This window comes from Protopterus annectens, chromosome 4.part0 (genome assembly GCF_019279795.1).
Source record: "Protopterus annectens isolate FY-2018-M chromosome 4.part0, PAN1.0, whole genome shotgun sequence".
Lineage (NCBI taxonomy): Eukaryota > Metazoa > Chordata > Ceratodontiformes > Protopteridae > Protopterus > Protopterus annectens.
Genome location: NC_056733.1, coordinates 1,812,670,522 through 1,812,693,486, shown reverse-complemented (window position 1 = coordinate 1,812,693,486; position 22,965 = coordinate 1,812,670,522). Strand labels below are relative to the sequence as shown.

At 42.8% G+C, this 22,965-nt stretch overlaps 1 protein-coding gene across 11 annotated transcripts in view; it reads right to left on the bottom strand.

Annotated features, from left to right (window-relative positions):
* The window catches only part of BRD8 (bromodomain containing 8), a 1,923,539-nt gene that overhangs the window by 796,325 nt on the left and 1,104,249 nt on the right, over positions 1 to 22,965 (bottom strand). For all 11 annotated transcript variants that reach the window (XM_044069501.1, XM_044069500.1, XM_044069496.1 and 8 more), the window contains one exon: positions 21,887 to 22,164. In XM_044069501.1, the coding sequence (XP_043925436.1) occupies positions 21,887 to 22,164 (278 nt within the window). The remainder of the gene's footprint in view (positions 1 to 21,886; positions 22,165 to 22,965) is intronic.

Sequence of the window (22,965 nt, the reverse complement as noted above, 5' to 3'; positions counted from 1 at the left end):
ACAGTGTCCCCAAAGGTAAGGTCTTCCACAGGGGAGTCAGGTTCAGCAGAAGCTTTTTCTGGGGGACCATACCCCAGAGGGGAAGAAATTTGTGAAAAGTAGGACAAGGAGTCCTCTGAGGAGTCAGACATTTCCCCTTCTGCAGGATGGCTAAGAGTAGTCTCTGGCTGAAAAGGCCTGTGACTAAGAAGAGGCGGAGCAACATGAGGAAGGTCTGGCATAGGCCTAAGGCCCAGGAAGGCATTGCAGAGACTCTGACTGAAGGCCAGCCAGTCTGGCAAGGCCTCCAGGGTTGAAGCATTATGCCTCGTCTTCTGTTTTTTCTTTGTAGGCCTAACCGGGGTTTGGCTGGCAGTCGGCCTTGAAGTAATAGAAGGAATGGCAGAAGCCTGCTCTGAAGTGCCCATCCCAGAAGCTGGTTCTCCCCTGGCGTCTGAATCAGGAGCCGGGATATCTTCCCCAGGCATGTCGTCCGCCCTGGATTTTGCAACCTCCAGGTAGGTACCCGCTTTATCCGATGTGGTGGATGCCAGTTCCTCGGCCAAGCTAACGGTGGCTACAGGCTGAGAATCAGCGGAGGGAGGCGCGGTGGAAGTGGAAAGCCTCGCCAGCTTGGCTCTCTTCCTGGGTGGTTCCGATGGGGCATCGGAAGCCACTTCCATTCCAAGAGCGATCTGCCTAAGGCGCTGGTTTTCAAGGTATAAGTCAAGGGCCTGAAGTCGACGACGAAGGGTCTTAGGGATGAACGACTTACAAATGGTGCAGTTTTTATAATCATGATCACTACCCAAACAAAAGAGACACTGGTCGTGGGTGTCTTTGTGGGGAATCTGGCGACCACAGTTGCACTTGCTCTTACCAGACATTAACAGACTATGGTAAATACAAAAGGACTGAAGTAAATCCCCAACGAGGTACTTACCTTAATGCAAAACTGATCCGACATCCGCAAGTAGCAGGAACACCTGGCATATGGCTGGATCCATCTGGGGCTTCTTGGTTCTGAGGACTGGTGTGCGCAGACATCACTTTTATGGCCCACATACCAGCCAACACATCAGACGTCCGACGCACCAACAGGGACTGGAAAAGCTTTGGAAACCTGGCCGAACATTCTGATGGGAAGAAGGGTAAACCCACTAGAGAATACTGCAACACTGGAATAAAAGGACATCTTCAAAAAAGCTAGTTTTTCCAAAAAAAAAAAAAAAAAAAAACACAGTGAAAAACCACTTTAAACATTTTACCCAGACCCTAAAAGTAAAAAAAAACACATTTAGTAAGCAAAGATTAGTTGTGTAAAATCTTACCATAATGTTAGATGTCCTTCTCTTCCCTGTTGCAGTATTCTTTATATGAGGGAGATTGCCAAGCGACCCATCAGCTGCCAGTATACAAGTCTTTAGTGCCTATGGTGGGTAGTACATTACATGTAGTCTGCTTTTGGACATAGGCTATAAAAGTGATGTATGCAAGCACCATCCTCAGAACTGAGTGCCCCAGGGATAATGCTGGAAGGATAGGATAGGCTAAACACATCCAATAAAGAGCAAATGCAGGATGAAGAAGGGTGGGAGACAATACTGCAAAAGAGAAGAAAAGGGCATCTAACATTATGGTAAGATTGTACACAACTAATCTATATCCTTCTATTCTGCTGTTGCAGTATTCTTTACATGAGGGAGAATGCAAAATCTCATGAGCAGAAGGAGAGGGAGGAGGTAGGGGCAGAGGAGCTTTCCAGGAAGCCATGAAGAACAGCCCTAGCAAACCCTGCCCTGGATTTAGAAATGTTGTCCTGTTTGCCATGCTTGGTGAAAGTATGAATTGAAGTCCAGATAGCAGCCTCCAAAATGGAATTTGTCCAAACCTTTGAAGAAGGCACCAGATGAGGTCATGGCCCTAGTAGAGTGAGCTCTAACTGAGGAGGGGAGCCTCTCTCCATGCTGTTTACAGCAGAAGGTGACGGCCTTAGAAATCTAGTTGGAAACGTCTCCTTAGTGACCAGGAGTCCTAGGGCTCTAGTGTGAAAGGAGACAAACAGCTGGTCAGATTTCCTGATATTCTTGGTCTTGTCTACATACAACCTAAGCTGCCTGTGTACATCCAAAGTGTGCAGAACTTTTTCTGCAGAGGTTTGGGGAGAAGGGAAAAAGTGTGAAGGTGCATCGCTTGGTTCAGTGATATCTCAGTGACCACCTAAGGCATAAAGGAGGGGTTGCTGCAGAGAGAAATCCTGTCCTTATGGAAGATTAGGAAGGGAGGTACGGGAAGTAATCAGAGCCTGTAATTCTGAAACTCTTCTGGAAGAAGTAATTGTCAAAAGGAAGACAGCTTTCCAGGAGCAGAATTTCAGGGAGGCAAAAGCTGATGGCTTAAATGTGGCCAAGGTCAGTTTTTCCAAGACAAAGTTAAGATCCCAAGGGAGGTGGAGCTGGTGTCCTGGGGGGGGGGGGTTCTCATGTGGAGGACACCTTTCCGGAATAGTTTGGCCTCTAACCTGGAAGCCAAGGGGGGGGGGTGAGAGAGGCAGACAGGCAGAGATGGCTGACGTGCACTTTCACTGAAGAATAAGTTAATCCAGCAACTCACACAGGTATGAGAGAAAGATATGAAAGATAGATGTAATAAAAGTAATGTATAGTATTATAATGGATCAGGATCTATCTTGCACTATTGCAAATAAACTAAACATCTCAGCACAGACAGAAAAACGTAGAAGATATGCAGGTAAATATAAAGGAAAAGTACAAAACAAGCAATTTATTGATGACCCCAAAAATTTCAATAGAGAATTAGGAAACAAGGCAAAAGGAATTCAAAGGCCACCCAAAAAAAATATATATATACATTTTGCCGGAATATCTATGAAGAGCCTTGATGTAGTACCCAACTTCTGGCTAAAAGTATTAACATCTTTGCATGAAGATTTAGCCACGAATAAGAACTATTTATATATGCACCCCAAACAGACACCAAATTGGCTAACAACAGGAAAAATAATGCTCCTAAAGAGTGAACATGCAAATTATCCTAAAAATTACAGACCAATAACCTGCCTTCCGATGACATACAAACTATACACCGGAATTGATGCCAACAGAGTTTATACTCATTTAGAAAGTTCAATCATGGCAACAGAACAAAAGGGTAACAAAAGAAAAAAAAAGTTATATGGAACAAAGGATCATGTGTTGCAAAATAAAGTCATAATGGACAACTGTAAAAAGGGGAAGAATCTAAGTATGGCATAGACTGACTACAAAAAAGCATTTAACAGTATCCCACATTCATGGAAAAAATGAATGCTTAAAAAAGTATAAGATACACCTTACAATGACCAATTACATTACAGTGACCATGAAACAGTGGCAGACCATTTTGCAATTAAGCCATGATAAAGGACAAATTATTATTCCAGGGAATAAAAATTCAAAGGGGGATATTCCAGGGTGACTCCCTGTCACCGTTGCTATTCTGTCTTGCCCTTAACCCATTAAGCTTTCTACTAAACAGATTAGGCCATGGCTATAATTTGGCTCCTAGAAAACAACAAGGTGTAAAGTCTTCTTTTTGTTGCTGATTTAATACTGTGCAGCTCATAAGATGGGGAGCTGAAGGCACAACTGCAAGTAGTCAAAACTTTTTCAGATGATATTAAGAATGTCATTTGGTTTTGATAAATGTGCAAAAACAACCTTTAAAGCACAGAAAATGCAGTACCAAGAAAACATCAGTTTGGAACAAGAATGTGATACAAAAGAACTTGAGAAAGAGGGAATGAATAAATATTTGGGAATTGGTGAAGGATCGGCTATAAAACATGAACAAATGCAAATAAAACTTAGTAAGGAATATTTTAGAAGACTTAAATTAATTCTGAAAACAGAGTTGACATCTAGGAACAAAATAAAAGCAATAAACCCATTTTCTCTTCCTGTCCTAACTTACAGTTTTGGAGTGACTGACTGGCCCCAAAAGGTGTTGGATAGATCAGACAATAAAACAAGGATGTCTCATGCTCAAATGATTTATAAAAATCAGTACATACCAAGATTATATATTCTCCATTCCAAAGGGAGTATGGGCCTCCTTGAAAATGATTACATGTACAGATCTGCAATTGTGGGACTGCACACATATCTGCTGACCTCACAAGACCCAAACGTAGTGAAACTTTTGAAACATGAGAAGAATAAATCTAAGACGACTTCCCTGCTTTGTCTAGCAGAAGCATATCGATGTCAAGCAGGAATGGAAATCAAACCAGAAGTAAATAAAAATCAGGCAGCAAGTGAATGTGTCAAAAAATAAAAAAAAAGAATATAAGGTGAAGGATCAGATGAAAAGGCAAGAAATGTGGAAAATGCATTAATATAGTTGCAAGTATAGAAAACTCCTGGAAGAACTTCATGTTGATCAGGATCGAACTCAGGAATGGTTAAGGAGAGGTGAATTCAAACCAAAAGATGAAAGGTTAATATTGGTAGCCCAAGATAGTGGGCTGCATACATGTTGGCTTACAAAGTCCATTGATCATGTGGGAGAAACAAACAAAGGTTTTGTAAAACTCAACTGGAAATAGATGCACACCTTGTTGCTGGTTGTGGCATACTAATGACAGAAGGACTGTATACTGAAAGGCATAATAACGTGGCAAGACTGTTGCACTGGGGATTGTGCAAACATTATGGCATCGAAGGGGCTTAAAAGCACTGGAAACAAAGCATCATACAAAATCATGAAGTCTACATAACATGGAATCACCCATTGCCAACAGTTCAAAAGACAGACGTGAGAAAACCAGATATAGTTGTCCATAAAAAGAAGACAAACGTAGCATTGATCACTGAAATCGCTACACCGAGTGACTACAGTGTCTTGCATACAGAGAGACACAAAGTCATAAAATATCAGGATTTGTAGACAGAAATGAGAGCAATGTGGAAGAAAGATAGCCAGACATTTCCAATAGTAGTAGGAGCAATGGGTCTTATAATAAAAAAGAATCTACAATCGTATTTAGATATGTTACCAATACATGTAACTCTGTACGAAATACAAGAGGAGTCATTTCTGGGCACACTGCGGGTGCTGCAAAGAGCACTTCTGCCTGACATCAAAGACTGAAACAATACTGAGTTCATCAACTTTAATCATACTTTGACTTAGGAATGGGGTCCATTCCCATCACAGTATTAGAAACCCAAAAGACTTTGAGAAATTAAAAAAGTATGACAAGACTGTTAGTGGGTTCAAATTATGAGAGACACAGCATAATGAAAATCTTTTCCATTTGGATAAATAAGATTTCCTTGTGTTGGGTTTCCGGGCCTCCTGCAGGACCCTTAGCATGTCCTCTGAAAAAAGATGTCTGAAAGGAATTAAGGCCCTATTACCCACTATGTCATCTACAGAGTTAACAAGTGGGGTAAATGAGGGTGCCCTTGTGTTGTGAGAGTAGGCCCACTCTGTGGGGTAAATTGTGGTGATTGCCCTTGGCTAAATGCAGGAGTAAGGGAAACTAATGCTGTCTTGGCCAAAAGGGGATCACCAACTATATTTTTGATCTGCCCTGCAGAATCTTCTGAAGGACTCCTGTAATGAGAGGCAGGGGAGGGAATGCATATAGGGACATCCCTCTCCATGAGAATCAGAGGGAGTCCACCTTCCAGGCTACAGGATTTCTCTGCCACAAAACAGAGGAAGCTGTTTGTTCAAGGTAGAGGAAACAGATCCACTTGTGGAATATCCTACTGGTGGACAATGTCCAAAAACATGTCCCTGTGAAGCATCCATTTGTGGGGTTGTGTTTTGGACCTGCTGAGAATGTCTGCCAAAACATTCATGCTGGAGGGGATGTATACTGCCTGAAGGGGTGTGTGCAACTTGACAACCAGCTCCAACACCTCTTGAGCTAGCTTGCACAGGAGGTAAGAACTGGTCCCCCCATTCCTGTTTACATACCAGAGTACTGTGATGTTGCCTGTTATATCTTTTTAGGGCCCTGGGGGGTTAGGAGAGACTGAAAGGCCTGATGTGCCAAGAGTAGTTTTCTCACTTCTGTTATATTGATGTGATCTTTTCTTTGACAGGGTGACCAAGTGCCTTGTGCTTTCATGGCACCGAAGGCTGCTCCCCAACCTGTGCCTGAAGTGTCTGTGTACATTTCCTGTACTGGAAGAGGATGGAGTGGGAGCCCTGAATTGATAAAGTCGTTGAATCCACCAATTTATTTATTTCTTCAGGCAGGGATGAAGTGGAATTTGGAACTCCAGCGTGTATGCGTGCTGAGTCCACAACAACTTCAGGTACCACTGCCATTTCCTCATGTGCATTTTTGCAAGGGAAAGCATTGGGATGGTGGAAGCCATACAGCCCAGGGTCCTGAGAAAGGTCCTGGCTGAAATGTGGAACACAGAAATGAGACTTTGAAAAAAAAGCAGTGAGTTCCTGGGCCTTCTGGGAGGGGAGGGAGACCTTCATGAGGTCTGCTTGAATCCTGCATCACAGGAAAATCTGGAATTGTGTTGGACTAAGGGTTGATTTTTGGTAGTTTACTGTGTATCCCAGAGAAAGCAGAATGTGGATTGCATGGTTGAGGTCCTGCTGTAGCAACTCTGGACTGTTTGCTTGGAAAAGAGGATCATCCAAATATGGGAAGACTTGGATGCCTTGCAATCTGCAGAATGCCACCACTGGCACTAGGCAATTTGTGGAAACCCTTGGGGCAGCAGACAGACCAAAGGGTACAGCAGAAAACTAAAAATGTCCTGAGGCTACCGAAAATCTTAGATATTTCCTGTAGCTGGGGTGGATAGGAATATGAAGACAAGCATCTTTTATGTCTATTGAGGCCATGAAGGCTTGAGGTAAGATCTGGGGAAATCAGGTTTGTAAGGTTAAGCATCCTGAAAGAGGGTACCTTCAAGAAGGTGTTTAGGAAGGAGAGGTCTAACATGAGTCCCTAGAGGCCTTCCTTCCTTGGTACTAGAAATAGCCTGCAATAGAATCCCTTTCCTCTTTGATGGGCATGGACATGTTGGATGGTGCCTTGCTTCAGAAGTGTTGGAAGCACAGGTGGGAAAGTACAGTTTTGTACCTACCATAAATGTAGATGTCCGAAATGGATAGCATTTGCAGTCATAACAACTGGGTTGTCCTGTCGTCAGGCAGCCCTTCAGTCGGCCGGATTCCAAAGTCCGGGTCCGGCTTCGGCTGATGTCGCACTTCACCCGACGTCATCTCTGCTGGCCTTCGGGTATAAAGGCATCAGCCAACGCCATTTTCCTCAGTGTTTCTTGCCCCAGATGCCAGTTGCCCTCATGGAAGGCTAAAATTTGGATAAATGCCAATGTTTCCAAAAGGATAGAAGGTAAACACAAAAAGTAAGCATGTATGTACATATATACAAACAAATACACCATAAGAGACTCCCCCCCACTAGCTAGCTATTAGGAGGGTAAACACCCTAGGAGTACCACAGAGGGGAAGGAGGGAGGGTAATCCTGACTGCAGATGCTATCCAGTTCAGACATCTACATTTATGGTAGGTACAAAACTGTACTATGTCCTTCATGGATGCATCTGCAGTCATAACAACTGGGTAGAATACCATAGCCAACAAGGGAGGAGGATAAAACTAGATTATGGTGTGTTTAGGATCCCTTGCAGTACAGCAGTGGCAAACCCTGCTCGGGATCTGGAATATAGAGGCAAATTATAATGCTTGGCAAATGTATGCACGGAGGTCCAAGTAGCCGCCTCAATAATGTCTTTGGTTGCCACTCCTCGTAAGAAGGCTGTGGTAGTGGCTGTTGCCCTTGTAGAATGAGGTCTTATGTTCTGTGGAATTGGTTTTCCATGGAAGGAGTAACAGAATCGTATGCAATTTCCTATCCATTTGGAGATTGTCTGTTTGGAAATAGCTTTTCCTTCCCTTCCTGTTGCATAGGCTACAAAAAGTTGGTCAGTCTTTCTGCTACTTTTAGATCTGTCCAAATAGTAGCGTAGCTGTCTATGTACATCCAAGGTATGCAATATTCTTTCCCCTCTGTTTTGTGGGTTGGGAAAGAAGGTAGGTAGGTGGATTGCCTGGTTTAAAGACACTCTGGATACCACCTTAGGCATAAATGTAGGATTAGTTCTCATAGACACTCTATCTTGGTGGAAGATTAGGAAGGGTTTCACTGCCATTAAGGCCTGTAGTTCTGAAACCCTCCTTGCTGAAGTAATTGCCAGTAGGAAAGCAGTTTTCCATGACAGGTGTTGTAGGTCTGCTGTTGCTGCTGGTTCAAAGGGTGATAGTGTCAATTTTTCTAGCACAAAGTTTAGGTCCCAAGCTGGTAATGGTGGTTTCCTTGGAGGTTTTACATTCTTGATTCCTCTGAGGAACTGCCTGAGCAAAGGGTGAGAAAAACAGGTGGATCAAAGCTGTATTCTGCTGAAATAGCTGATGCATGTATCTTGATGGAGGAGTAGGACAGGCCTGAATGAAGAAGTTCGTCTAGGTACTCCAGAATGTTAGGCATATCTATGTTTGACACATCTTTTCCTCTTTCAGTACTCCAAATGACAAACCTTTTCCATTTTCCAGCATAGTTTCTTCTTGTTGAAGGTCTGCGTGCTTCAAGAATAATGTCTCTAACTCTTTGGGAAAGTTCTGGATTAGCTGCTGCTATGTGATGTTCCATGCAGTCAGTTGCAACGTTTTTAGGTTTGGATGTATGATGCTGTAGTTGTTCTGAGTTAACATCAAAGGCATCAGGGGTATTGGCCACATATTGTTCGAGACATGCTCCTCAGCAGTGGGTACCAGTGTTGTCTTGGCCAGTTTGGAGCTATCAGGATTATCCTTGGACGTTCTTCCTTGATTTTTAGTAATACCTTGTGTATCAAGGGAAGAGGTGGGAATGCATATGCTGTTAGGCCTTTCCAGCTGAAGGAGAGCGAATCCACTTTCCATGCTAGTGGGTGGAATGTCCTTGTGCAGAATTTTTTGAGCTGGTGATTGGTAGGTGATGCAAACAGATCTATCTGAGGCATTCCCCATTTCTTTGAGATGGTCTTGAAGATGTCCGGGTGCAGCTTCCATTCGTGGGCATCCGATGTGGTTCTGCTTAATATGTCTGCTAGAGTGTTCTCCTTTCCCGGTACAAATATTGCCTGTAACTGGATGTTGCAGCTGAGTGCCAGGGTCCACAGCTCCAAAGTCATTCTGCATAGAGGGTATGAATGAGTGCCTCCCTGTTTGTTGATGTACCACATGACTGTGGTGTTGTCTGTCCTTATCATCAACTGGCCCTCTTTGAGAAATGGTCTGAACTTTTGGATTGCCAGTTTTACTGCCAGCATTTCTTTTAGGTTGATGTGCAGGTGAAGTTGATCCTGTGTCCACAATCCTTGCACGCATTTGTCCAGCATGTGGGCCCCCCATCCTAGGTCTGAAGCGTCTGTTGTGATAGTCTGGCTTGCTTGACATCTGCGAAAGGGTAGCCCTGGGTTTGACTGGCATGCCTGAGCCCACCATAGGAACTCCTGTTTTAAGCATGGAATTAATGGGATTTCTGTTTCTAGGCTGTGTCTGTGTTGGGACCATAAATTCTTTAGGTACCACTGTAGTTTTCTCATATGTAGTCTGGCAAATGGAACCAAGATTATGCATGATGCCATGAAGCCCAAGGCCTGCAGTACTTTTCTTGCTGTTAACTTGTTCAGTTTTGTTAGTGCCAAGAAGTAAAGAGGGAGTTCTTTTTGTTTTTCTGTAGTTAGGAATGCCATCTGTTTTACTGTGTCCAATTCCGCGCCCAAGAATGTCCTTGTTTGGGATGGTATCAGCCTTGACTTTTGTAGATTGACTGTGTATCCCAGTGCTTGCAGCAAGTAAATGACCCTTTGTAAATCTGTTGTCAGCTTGCTTTTGTTGTCCCCTTGTAGCAGGCAGTCGTCTAGGTATGGGTAAATTTGAATTCCCTGTAGTCTGCAATGGGTGATTACTGATGCCAGGCATTTTGTGAATACTCTGGGCGCAGTAGATAAGCCAAAGGGCAATGCTGAGAATTGATAGTGCTCTGATCCTGCAAGAAATCTGAGGTATCTTCTGCAGATTGGTCGAATGGGGACGTGCAGGTATGCCTCCTTGAGATCTAGAGTTACCAGCCAACACTCCTTGCCCAGCATGGGAAGAAGTTGCTGTAGGGTCAGCATTTTGAATTTTGGGACAATGATGTATGTATTTAAGGCGGACAGGTCGAGAATTGGTCTCCAACTTTTTCCTTTCTTGGAACTAGGAATAGTCTGGAGTAGAACCCTTTCCTTGCTCTGCTGTTGGCACTTTTCCACAGCTCTCATGTTTGCTAACTGCATTATCTGTTGTAGAGCCTCTGTTTTTGATTTGGAGGTAGATTTGGCATTCCTCTTTTGACTGGTAAAGTGTGGAAGTGGAACCGTAACCTTGATCTATGGTTTGTAAAATCCACTTGTCTTTTGTTATATAGTGCCAGTTCTTTGAAAATAAGGTTAATTTTCCGCCTAGAGGAGCTGCTATCTGTTCCCTGGTAGGCGGATTTAGGTTAAGTCACTGTGGTTGAGTTGATGTAGTGGCAGAGGTTGTGTCTGTGCCTCTGTTGTTATCTTGCCACTGTCGTCCTCTGTAGGCACCTCCCTGGATTGGTTTCTGCCTCTGGAACGTCTATTCCTGCCCCTTTGAGATCTTGTGGAGTCAGGAAAGGACCAATTTTGGCAGGCCAGTTCCTGCTAAACCTTGGGGGCTGAACCTGCAAGAAATCTTTAACCGTTTGAACAGATTTTGCCTTTTCTTCCATTTTCTTCATAACCTGCTGGGCAGGTGTACCAAACAAACTTGTCTTATCCATAGGAGCATCTAGCAACTTAGCTTTAACATGATCCGGTAGAGCTTGCTCCTTTAGCCATGCATGCCTTCTTATCACTGTGCCAGTCATGGCTGATCTAAATGAAGCCTCCAGTGCATCATAGCCACATTTTAAGGAATGGTTACTAACCTGTTGTATGTTATTTACCATTTCTAATACATATTTCTTATCTATAGAGTCATCAGAGGATAGTTTTTTAGTTAACTGATCAAGCATAAACTCTTGGTATTGTATCATGTGAAACTGACAATTTAAAGCTCTAGCTGAGAGAGTAGCTGAAGTGTAGACCTTTTTGCCCCATCTGTCTAATGACCTTGCTTCCCTTTCTGTAGGAATAGGGTTTTTTGCTATGGTCGCGGCTACTGCCTTGGGACCCTGGGATATAGTTTCGGGGTCTGCAAGTGGGGCCTTGTAAAGGTGGTGATGAGTGTCTGGCACCCTGTAAAATCTGTCTGGTTTGGCAGGGGCTGGAGGTAAAGAATCTGGTGCGGAGCAGACATCATTGAAAGCATCATCCACCACAGAGAGAACAGGAGGTATAGCTAAGGGCCTGTGCTGTGGAAGGTGCAGAAAGGTCCTAAGTCTTTTCTGGAGTCTGAAAATCCTGTTGCTGCCATTGGAACTGCTCTCGCATGGCATGTAAGGTTTCCCCAAAGGAGAATTCTTCTGGTGGGGAAGCAGCTGGAATGGATTCTTCAGCATCAGAGTCTTCAAAATTGGAGAAAGGAGCCTCTGGCTGATCAGTTATGTCTGATTCATCGGCAGACTCATCAGAGGACACTGGCTCAGGGGCTCTGCCCTAGGTCTCTTCTCTGGGGCTGAGAGGCCCTGTCTGGGTGAGATTGAGATCCTCTAATTAATGAAATTAAATCTTCTGCCAGAGTAAGCATTTGAGAACTAGAGGATGGCCTGGTTGTAGGGGGTTTAACAGGCACTGTTTTAGTAGTCTTTGCTGCTTTAGCCCTGGCGAAGGCCTTAATGGACATGGCTGCTGGAGGCCTAGCAGCACCACGTGCTGGGGTAGAGACATCCAAGGGAATGGTGTCTGATAAGTCAGTGGCAACCACCGTAGTGGATAAAATTTCTGAGGCCGTTTCAAGAGTGGTAGCAGGGGCCTCAGTTGTAGAGATAGATTCAGCTGTACTTTGATCAGTTTTCTCGGTTTCGGCCGAAACCGAGACACTCACGGTTTGCTTAACCATGGTTTCGGCCGAAACCGCGGACCGCGAGTGTCGGTCTTTATCTTTGCGGTTTTTGGCAGATTGGGTTGTCGGAGGATCCGACGGCATAATGTACGCAAAATCAGAACCGAAAAACTGTTCAGCAAACTCCGACCGACGCCTAAGCGTGCGTCGGTTGAACGAAGCACAGGCCGAACAGGCTGCTACGTCGTGGGCTGGGCCTAAACAAGGCAGACAATAAGAGTGGAAATCTTTATGAGGTATTTGTTTCCCACAGGTTAAACAATTATTAACTTTTTCTGACATCGGCTGAGGCAAGAAAGAGTCCCCAACGGGGTACTTAGCTTTAGAAGTCTTCGAAGTAGTATTCGGTAGAAGTAATCTCTGGATCCGACCGACCGGCACTTGCGAACAGCTTCTGCTTCGGGCGCCACGCGGCAAGAAAGACTGAGGAAAATGGCGTCGGCTGATGCCTTTATACCCGAAGGCCAACAGAGATGACGTTGGGTGAAGTGCGACATCAGCCGAAGCCGGACCCGGACTTTGGAATCCGGCCGACTGAAGGGCTGCCTGACGACAGGACAACCCAGTTGTTATGACTGCAGATGCATCCATGAAGGACATCAGTGTTAGTTACTTTTTGGGTGGCTGGGGGATGCCCCTGAATGGTAGTAGTGACTCCCAGACCATGAAGTATCCCTTGCTTATGATGGAAACTGAGCAAGAGTCTTGAGTAATCTTTTCCCAAGCCAGGCTTGAGAGGGGTGAGGGGGAGCAATGGGGTCCATGTAGTCAGACAGACCCTGGCCTGTCTGGAAAGGGCTGTTTAAGAAGTGGAATCAGTTGTGGAGTCCAAAAAGATTGTGGACACTTTCCAGATCTCTTGGTCTTGGGTTGAGGTGGTCTGGATTGCTTCCTAACAAAAGCTGGTTTGGAAGGATAATTTCTCTGGAATTTTGGGACAGGCGAAATTAGGAGGTGTTTTTGTTCTTTCATCTCCTGCAATGTTTTGAAGAGTTCCACAGCCGCAGATCCAAACAGGGCTTCATTGGCCAGGGGAGCATTCATCAATTTGGATTTGATATCCTCTGGCAATTGCTGTAGTCTATGCCAAGCAAATCTAAGAACAGACCCAGAGGCAGCTGCCCTAGCGGAAGCCTCTATGGTGTCACAGCTACATTTGGCTGACTGCTTGGTGACCTGGGAAGTAGTAGCCAGCAAGAATGTAGCTGGGGTCTTATTCTCAGATTTGGGTAGTTCAGAAATTATTTAAACAGCTGTGACAAGAGCAGTTTATTGCCCTAAATGCAAGGGTGGAGGAAGTATAAACTTTCTTGCCTAGTGTCTCCAAATGCCTGATGTCCTTGTCAGAAGGTAGCAGGGAGGTAGAGGGAAGAAGTCTTGAAGGCTTGTCAGAGGACATAGTGATGACTGATGGGTCAGCTGAGGAAGCTCTGAATAAGTACTTACAATCTGCAGGCACCTTATAAAATATGTTTTTTAGGTGCCGGAGGTTGTGAGTCAGGAGTCTTGCTAGAGGATGCAAAAACACCTAGGAAGGCCGGAAGGATAGGGGGAACAGCAAAGGAAATGGGAGTGTCCACCAGCGGAAGTTCATAGTAACGTTCTTGAATGTCTGTCATTTCAGTGCTATCCCACTTGAAATGTTCCTGCATCCTGGTCAAAGTGTCACTGAATGAAATCTCCTCTAATGGAGAATCAGTCCCATTAGAATCTTCCTCAGGAGAGGCATAGTCTAGTAGGGAGGTGATCTGGGTCAAGCAAGCTAGAGACTCCTCATTAGAGGAGAGGCTTCTTCAGAAGATGAGTCTTCCCTAACCCTCTTTTGTGAAGGAACAGGTGAGGGGATGTAGGGACTGTAACCCCTGGAGTAGGTCTGAGGGAATGGAAAATGCTTTTGGAGAAAGCTTGCCAGTCCTTCTGAGGACAGGAAGTAGGCAAATAATGCTTGGTCTTCTGTTTCTTCTTACTGGTAATATCCATTCTGTGCAGTGATGGCAGACCAGACGTAGGCCTACACTCAATGTCTGAATCTACCTCCTCCTGAACAAGGATGGTCAGAATCCCTTGGGTGCCTTCAGAAATAAAGAGTTGAGGTTCCCCTTGGAGGATCTTGGTGGACACTTGCAGTACCTCTGAGGACGTGCTTCTATCCTGTTCCAAGGCAACCTGTGTTATGGGTTCGGCCTGTGGTTCAGATGACGGTCCTGAGGGAATGTCTGGACTGGTAGTCATCCCAGAAGAGATGCCTGGCTCTGGAGGTGCAGCCGAGGCTTCCATCCTGGATTTCTTGGCCTTCCACTTCACTAATGACTCGGTTTCTGAGATCAAGGGACCCTCAATCCTTTAGGTGAGGAGTTTTAGTTGCTAATTTTCTAGATATATGGAAAGACAATTAAGCCTACTTCGTAAGGTTTTCGGGACGAACAACTGGCAAGCAGAGCAGGCCTTATGGTTGTGGGAAGGGCCAAGACAGAAAAGGCACCCCCCCCCCCAAGGCACTTATCTGAGCTGAAATTTCTTCGCTGGTCAGACTGTACATATGGGAAGCAAGTTCTGTCTGGCAGCATTGAAGTTCTGAGGACGGTGCATAAATATGTCACTTTTATAGCCTATGTCCAAAAGCAGACTATTTGCGACATACCACGCACCCTAGGCACTACAGACTTTTATATGCTGGCCTGTGTTGGGTCGCTTGGCATACATACATACATAAATACATAAAAATACTTCAAGCATGGGCATTAATGCCCTTCTAGCTTGCCAATATACCAAAACACTTTGTTCCCATAATAAGTATCCAGGCTGTTCTTAAAAATATCTAAACTAGTACTTGCTTTAATGTAATTTGGTAGCCTGTTCCATGCATCAGCTACTCTGTCAGACAGCTAATCAGTACACTTCTCATTCCTATAGAATCTCCTACATAGGTTGTCTGATGATTCTCTAGTACTTTTTGTTAACCTCAAACATTCCCAGAGGTAGATGTCACTAAATGCCCTATATACCTGAGTAAGAGCTCCTCTTAGATAGCTATAACAGACACTGTACAAGTTCAGATATTTTAGTCTTTCATAATAACTTAAATTTTCACATCCATGGATACCCTCGACATACTTCCGTTGTGCTCTTTCCAGTTTACTCATACTTGTTTTCTTATAGAGTTTCCATATTTTTATTCCATACTCAAGTTTGGGTCTAATGCAACAAACAATGATTTCATTATTATTGACTTCCTAGACTTTATAAATCTTTTTATAGAGCCTATAGTTCTATAACTATCATTAATCAACTGGTTGATATGATTAGAAAAACTCCTCGCTTAATCTACCCATATACCCAGGTCCTTAAATGAGTCTACAGTTTCAATCACTGTGTGCTGTATTAAATATTTACCCTTCAATTTATGCCTACCAAATCTCATATGCTTAGTTTTTTTTCTGCATTTATCAGCATATTATTCTCCTGTGCCCAAATGGTCAATTTAGTCAAGTTATTTTGCAGACATGCCCTATCTGTAAAACATGTAATCAGTTTACTCAATTTTAGGCTGTCTGCATATAGACTGTAGAACCTCAGATGAAAAAGTTAAGTCTGAAAGATACAATCTAAACAAGTAAGGACCTAGAACAGAGCCCTGTGGGACACCCTGACTGTAACCAAGGATTTTGCCTGTCCAGTTGATGTATGATTCTTGCCATGTCCTATTGGTAATCCATGCAACTATCCATCTTATCAAGAGTACATCAATACCTAGTTGTACTAATTTACTGTTCAGTGTTATGTGTATGACCCTGTCAAATGCTAAAGTTAAATCTATACAAATTACATCACAGCACAATTTTCATTCATAGCTGTTATTACATTGTTATAGAACATCAGGTGGTAATAGATCTGTTTTCAACATATGCATGCTGACATATAGTTTCAAGTCCCAACCTATCCAGTTTTGACAATAACTTATCCAATATTACCTTCTCCATTACTTTTCCACAACATGAAAGTACACTTAAGGGTCTACATGACTCTGGGTTTGTCCTACTCCCCTTTCCCTTAAAAACAAGTTTAATAAGCGGATGTCTCCAATCTTGAAGGCTCTCTCCATATTTATATGACCTAGTGAATAACAAATATTATGGTTCTGTAAGTTCTTGCTGAAGTGTTCTCAGGTCATTGTTACTAATTCCGTCTCCTCCCTGTGCTTTGTTTGGATCCAGTTTGTGTAGTTCTTTTTCAATATAATCTAATTTGATTCCAGTATCTGGGGTTACCTTGATATAGGTAGGCAATCTCCCTCATGTAAAGAATACTGCAACAGCAGAACAGAAGGACATACAACTTCCTTCCTCAAAAGTAAAAAGTAATGCTCTTCTTAAAACCTACCAAAACACTTTTTCCTAGCTTAAATTTCACAGAAAAAGTTTACCATCTGTCATAAAAATAAAACGTGGGCACCTTTTCCCCTCCAAAGGAAATTTATCTTCCCAGTAATGGAAAAGCATTTACAGACTGAAAATCCTCAAAAGCCAACAACAGGAGCATCCTCAAGCAGAAGGAAAGCTCTGAAGGGCCTAGTACCCAAACCACTCAATTTTTTCAACTCTGCTTAAGCTGGAATATGTTTTGGGCATGTGGAAGGTGCCCTTAATCTTTGATGCTAGCCACCTGTTACTCCTTAGCAGGATATAACACATACAGCTAGGGCTACTGCACCAGTGATCACATGATGAACATCTCAGATGGAACACTGCTGAGAGAGGAGCTGAAACTGAGGGAGGATTCCTTCCTGTGTCAACTGACAGGAGATGGTCTTGTCAAAAAACTGAACACACTGACACAAACCCCAATGACACTCAAGACAACCTAGCCATGACAGATTTTCTGACCCCAAGGAATAGGAGGCAGATTGAGACAAAGGAGATTTGTGGTACCGACGGGCTGGTCAACTCCAGCACTGAGAACAAAGATGAAATATCAATGACAAGGGCTTTAATAAGTGGAACAAAGCCAAACATTGCAACACTACAGATGGCATAGAGATCTCAGACTCAACGAGGCAATACAAAAGACTCAAAAAATAATGGAATAAGTGCATCTGACACACATTTACAACTGATGAATGGGATCTAATCTGCACCAACAAGGGACGGTCCTGAAAGGACTTCCACTTCAAAATCTCCATCATCAAGATGATCAAGAGCAGAAATAGCTCAGTTAGGAAAGCATTACACTGAAGATCTAAAGGTCCACCTTGGTTCAGTCTTTGGACTGGGATTTGGTACAATGTTAATGTGTTTAGTTTACATACACAAGGAGCAGGGTTTGATTCTCACCTTTGGAAGGAAAACTGGCTAGGCTTAAAATGGCCCACAAGGGAAACTAGCTTAGTAATTACCTAAAAACCTATAGGAGGTGGTGGGCAAACTTATTCTTCCCTTGAAACAAAGGGAAGTGGGGGGGGGGTAGGAGGACACCAGATCTGTCTGAGCCTTGACAACAGCCATCATAAATCACTCCCAATCAATATCCATGACACGTCTGGTAGATCTAAGGAAGGAAAATGAAGGCTGTCTCAAGCCCAAAAATCTGAAGAGGAAACTTCCTTCTCCAAAGTCCACAAATCTGAAGATGAAACTTTCTTCTCCAAAGATCTGCTGCTAGAAGATGTTTCCTGCTGAAAAGGCCTATCTTGAATAATAATGGTTTTAGTATCCACAGCCACTAGCAATGAAGGTTTGGCAATGCTGTGTACTCAGCAGAATGGTGTTGATGGAATGGCAAGTGCAGGAAATTTCAACATCTTTGATGCAGGGGACACAGTTTAGTGTGTTCTCTTCCTTTTCTCTTTTTTCTTGTTTCTGTTCATATCTTTACATATTTTTCTCAATCTTTGAAAACGGGCTCTTCTCCCACTGGGCCTTTTAAGATTAGCTTGTTTTTCCTTTCAAGTAATTTCCTAGGGTAAAATAACTTGCAAATTATGTAAGGAAAGTTTTAGTGTTCTGGCCACCCGCAAACAATACAGAGGTTGCGTTTGTCCTGGGGCAGTATTTCTCTCCAATATTTGGATCACTTACAGAAACCCAGCCACTGGGGATGCACAAGCCAGTGCCAAGCCCAGATAAATGGGGAGGGTTGCATCAGGAAGCGCATCCGGTGTAAAACCTCTGCCAAATGACTTATGCAGAGAATATTTCATATTTCCATACTGGATCGGTCGAGGCACGGGTTAACAACAACCGCCACCAGTACTGTTAGCCAATAGGGTGCTGGCGGAAATTAGGCTACTGTTGGCCGAAGGAGAAGAGGAGGGGGAAGGCATGCCCAAAAGCAGGAAGAGAGGAGAAAGGTTAGGAGTGCAGTAGTGAGGGTAGGAACTTTGAATGTTGGCAGTATGACTGGTATAGGGAGAGAGTTAGCTGATATGATGGAGAGAAGGAAGGTTGATATATTGTGCGTGCAAGAGACCTGATGGAAGGGAAGTAAGGCCAGGTGTATAGGAGGCGGGTTCAAATTGTTCTATCATGGTGTGGATGGCAGGAGAAATGGAGTAGGGGTTATCCTAAAGGAACAGTATGCCAAGAGTGTTTTGGAGGTGAAGAAAGTGTCTGATAGAGTGATGTTTATGAAGCTTGAAATTGATGGTGTTATGATGAATGTTGTTAGTGCATATGCTCCACAAGTTGGGTGTGCGATGGATGAGAAAGAAAAATTTTGGAGTGAGTTGGATGAAGTAGTGGTGAGTGTACCCAAGGGTGAGAGACTAGTGATTGGCACGGACTTCAATGGGCATGTTGGTGAAGTGAACAGAGGGGATGAGGAAGTGATGGGTAGGTATGGTGTTAAGGAGAGGAATGCAGAAGGTCAGATGATTGTGGATTTTGCGAAAAGGATGGACATGGCTGTGATAAATACGTATTTTAAGAAGAGGGAGGAGCATAGGGTGACGTACAAGAGTGGAGGAAGATGCACACAGGTGGATTATATCCTATGTAGGAGGGCCAGTCTGAATGAGATTGGAGACTGTAAAGTGGTTGACAGGGGAAAGTGTAGTTAAGCAGCATAGAATGGTGGTCTGTAGGATGACGTTGGTGATCAAGAGGAGGAGGAGGAGTGTGAAAGCAGTTCAGGGACGAGTTAAGACAGGCACTGGGAGGCAGTGAAGAGTTACCGAATAAGCTGGGTAACGACAACAGAGCTAGTAAGGGAGACTGCTAGAAAGGTGCTTGGTGTGACATCTGGACAGAGGAAGGAGGACAAGGAGACCTGGTGAGTACAGGAGCGTATACAGAGGAAGAGGCTGGCGAAGAAGAAGTAGGATTGTCAAAGAGATGAAGAAAGTAGACATGAGTATAAGGAAATGAGGCGCATGGCAAAGAGAGAGGTGGCAAAGGCTAAGGATAAGGCATATGGAGAGTTGTATGAGAGACTGGACACTAAAGAGGGAGAAAAGGACCTGTACCGATTGGCTAGACAGAGGGACAGAGCTGGGAAAGATGTGCAGCAGGTAAGGGAGATAAAGGATAGTGAGGAAAACGTACTCACAAGCGAGGAGAGTGTGTTCAGTAGATGGAAAGAGTACTTTGAAGGGCTGATGAATGAAGAGAATGAGAGAGAGAGAAGGTTGGATGATGTGGGGATAGTGAATCAGAAAGTGAAACAGATTAGCAAGGAGGAAGTAAGGACAGCTATGAAGAGGATGAAGAATGGAAAGGCTGTAGGCCCAGATGACACACCAGTGGAAGCATGGAGGTGTTTAGGAGAAATGGCAGTGGAAGTTTTAACCAGCCTGTTTAAAGAAATTTTGGAAAGTCAGAGGATGCCTGAGGAGTGGAGAAAAAGTGTTTTGGTACTTATCTTTAAGAATAAGGGTGATGTACAGAGCTGCAGTAACTACAGAGGGATAATACTGATCAGTCACAGCTTGAAGTTATGGGAAAGAGTAGTAGTGGAAGCTAGGTTAAGAAGGGAGGTGATGATTAGTGATCAGCAGTATGGTTTCATGCCAGGAAAGAGCACTATAGATGCAATGTTTGCTCTGAGAGTGTTGTTGGAGAAATACAGAGAAGGTCAGAAGGAGTTGCACTGTCTTTGTGGTCTTAGAGAAAGCATATGACAGGGTGCCTAGAGAGGAGTTGTGGTATTGTATGAGGAAGTCGGGAGTGGCAGTGAAGTATGTAAGAGTGGTAAAGGATATGTACGAGGGTAGTGTGACATTGGTGAGGACTGCGGTGGGAGTGACAGATATGTTTAAGGTGGAGGTGGGATTACATCAAGGATCAGCTCTGAGCCCTTTCTTATTTGCAGTGGTGATGGACAGGTTGACAGATGAAATCAGACAGGAGGCCCCGTGGACTATGATGTTTTCAGATGACACTGTGATATGTGGTGAGAGTAGGGAACAGGTTGAGGAGACCCTGGAGAGGTGGAGATATGCTTTAGAGAGGAGAGGAATGAAGGACAGCAGGGCTAAAACAGAATATATGTGTGTAAATGAGAGGGAGGGTAGAGGAATGCTGAGGATGCAGGGAGTAGAGTTGGTAAAGGTGGATGAGTTTAAGTACTTGAGATCAACAGTTCAGAGTAATGGTGAGTGTGGAAGAGACATGAAGAAGTGAGTACAGGCAAGGTGGAATGGGTGGAGAAGAGTGTCAGGAGTGATTTGTGATAGACGGGTACCAGTAAGACTGAAAGGGAAGGTCTACAAGAGGGTAGTGAGACCAGCTATGTTATATGGGTTGGAGACGGTGGCACTGACAAAAAGGCAGGTCAGAGCTGGATGTGGCAGAGTTAAACATGTTAAGATTTGCACTGGGTGTGTCTAGGATGGACAGGATTAGGAATCAGTATATTAGAGGGTCAGCTCAGGTTGGAGACAAAGCAAGAGAGGCAAAACTGCGTTGGTTTGGACGTGCTGAGGAGGGATGCTGGGTACATTGGGAAAAGGATGCTAAGGATGGAGTTGCCAGGTAAGAGGAAATGAGGAAAGCCTAAGATAAGGTTTAGGGATGTGGTGAGAGAGGACATGCAGGCAGTTGGTGTGAAAGAGCATGATGCAGAAGACAGGAAGAAATGGAAACAGATGATCCGCTGTGGTGACCCCTAATGGGAACAGCCGAAAGAAGATGATGATTTGGATCATTTACAGAATTCCAAACACAAAGTAATGTAGCACTGTAAAGCAAGTGAAGAGATTTACTAGAGAAAAATACCTAAGGGAGTAGAAACAGGGCAGTAAGCAATATTAAAATGTCTAACTTCCTATCAAAATATGCAACTTAATTATGAGACTAAGGAAGGCCTCTGTTTAAAGAGTAGGAGGAAAGACAATAAAGTAAATTTTTGTAATTTTAGATTTTTTATGTCTACATGAAAGAAAAACAAAAAAAGATAATTAAATTAAGCTACAGAAATAGCCAGTGAAGATACTAACTGTGGAAATAATTCTTAAGCACAAGACTGATACCAGAAGCAGAAGTCATCCTAATATAAAAATATGTGCCAAGAGTCACCTGAAAGTAAAATTCTCTTTGCCTCCACTTCCAATTACAAATAAAGAAGATTAGGGTGCTTTCATACAATTCCGCAGTATTATCTCATGCATAAGTTTAAATAAGTTAAGACTTCACATGATTTTGTATTCCACGGTAATTAACTAGTTGATAGAAAAATACTCAGCACCAGATCACCCTCAAAAAATGTACTTCACAAATATGACAAAGTCCTACTTACCATTTAATTCTGTCTACAATATTTAACCAAGAAGTAAAAAACTCTATCCAACTCCCATACCTTTTCTTCAATGATGGCTATTATATCACCCACAGTTCCCAGATCAAGTTCATCTCCAGAATATGGAATAGAAGGAATGTCCATCTTGTCAGCTAGGTCAAGATCCTCCTTCTCATCTAGCCCATCCTCTTTATCATCCCCCAGGTTGTCAGACATTCCAGGAAGCAGGCACTCTTTCTTGATAGAGTCCAGCATCATAGAAATGTCACTGCTGTCCAAAGACAACCTCATTGCAGGTGCTTCCACTGAACCAGACTCACATGGCACAGGTTCACTCACTGGAGATCAAAAAAGGAAAACAAAATTTCTGTTAAAACATTTCTGCAAAAACCTTACCAGCTCACAATTTCATATCCCTTACATTTTTTCCTCTCTTAACACCCTTCACTTTTGAAACTGATCCTTATTCACTCAATTCCTATAAAAATGTGTAAACAAATGGCAGAAAAAAAAGCAGAGAGAATTTATATATATATATATATATATATATATATATATATATATATATATATATATATACACACACACACACATATATATATACACACACACATACTCTTATGTGCCCATACTATATATATATATATATATATATATATATACATACATATATATATATATATACATATATATATATATATATATATATATGTGTGTGTCTGTATTACATATGTACATATATTTATATATATATATATATATATACATATATATATATATGTACATATATTTATATATATATATATATATCTATATATATATATGTACATATATTTATATATATATATATATATGTACATATATACATATATATATATATATACACATACATACACATATATATATATATATATATATATATACATATACATATATATATATATATATATATATATATATATGTACACACATACACACACACACACAGTAAACCACATACGTCTGGTAATAAATGTCTTCATTCTTTCAATATACTACATCTCACTCACTTTCATTTTTAACAAACTCTGAAAGTTGAAACTTGGCACCAAACCTTTTGTTTACATTTTGCAGTAGATGAATAATCATACCTCTGTAAT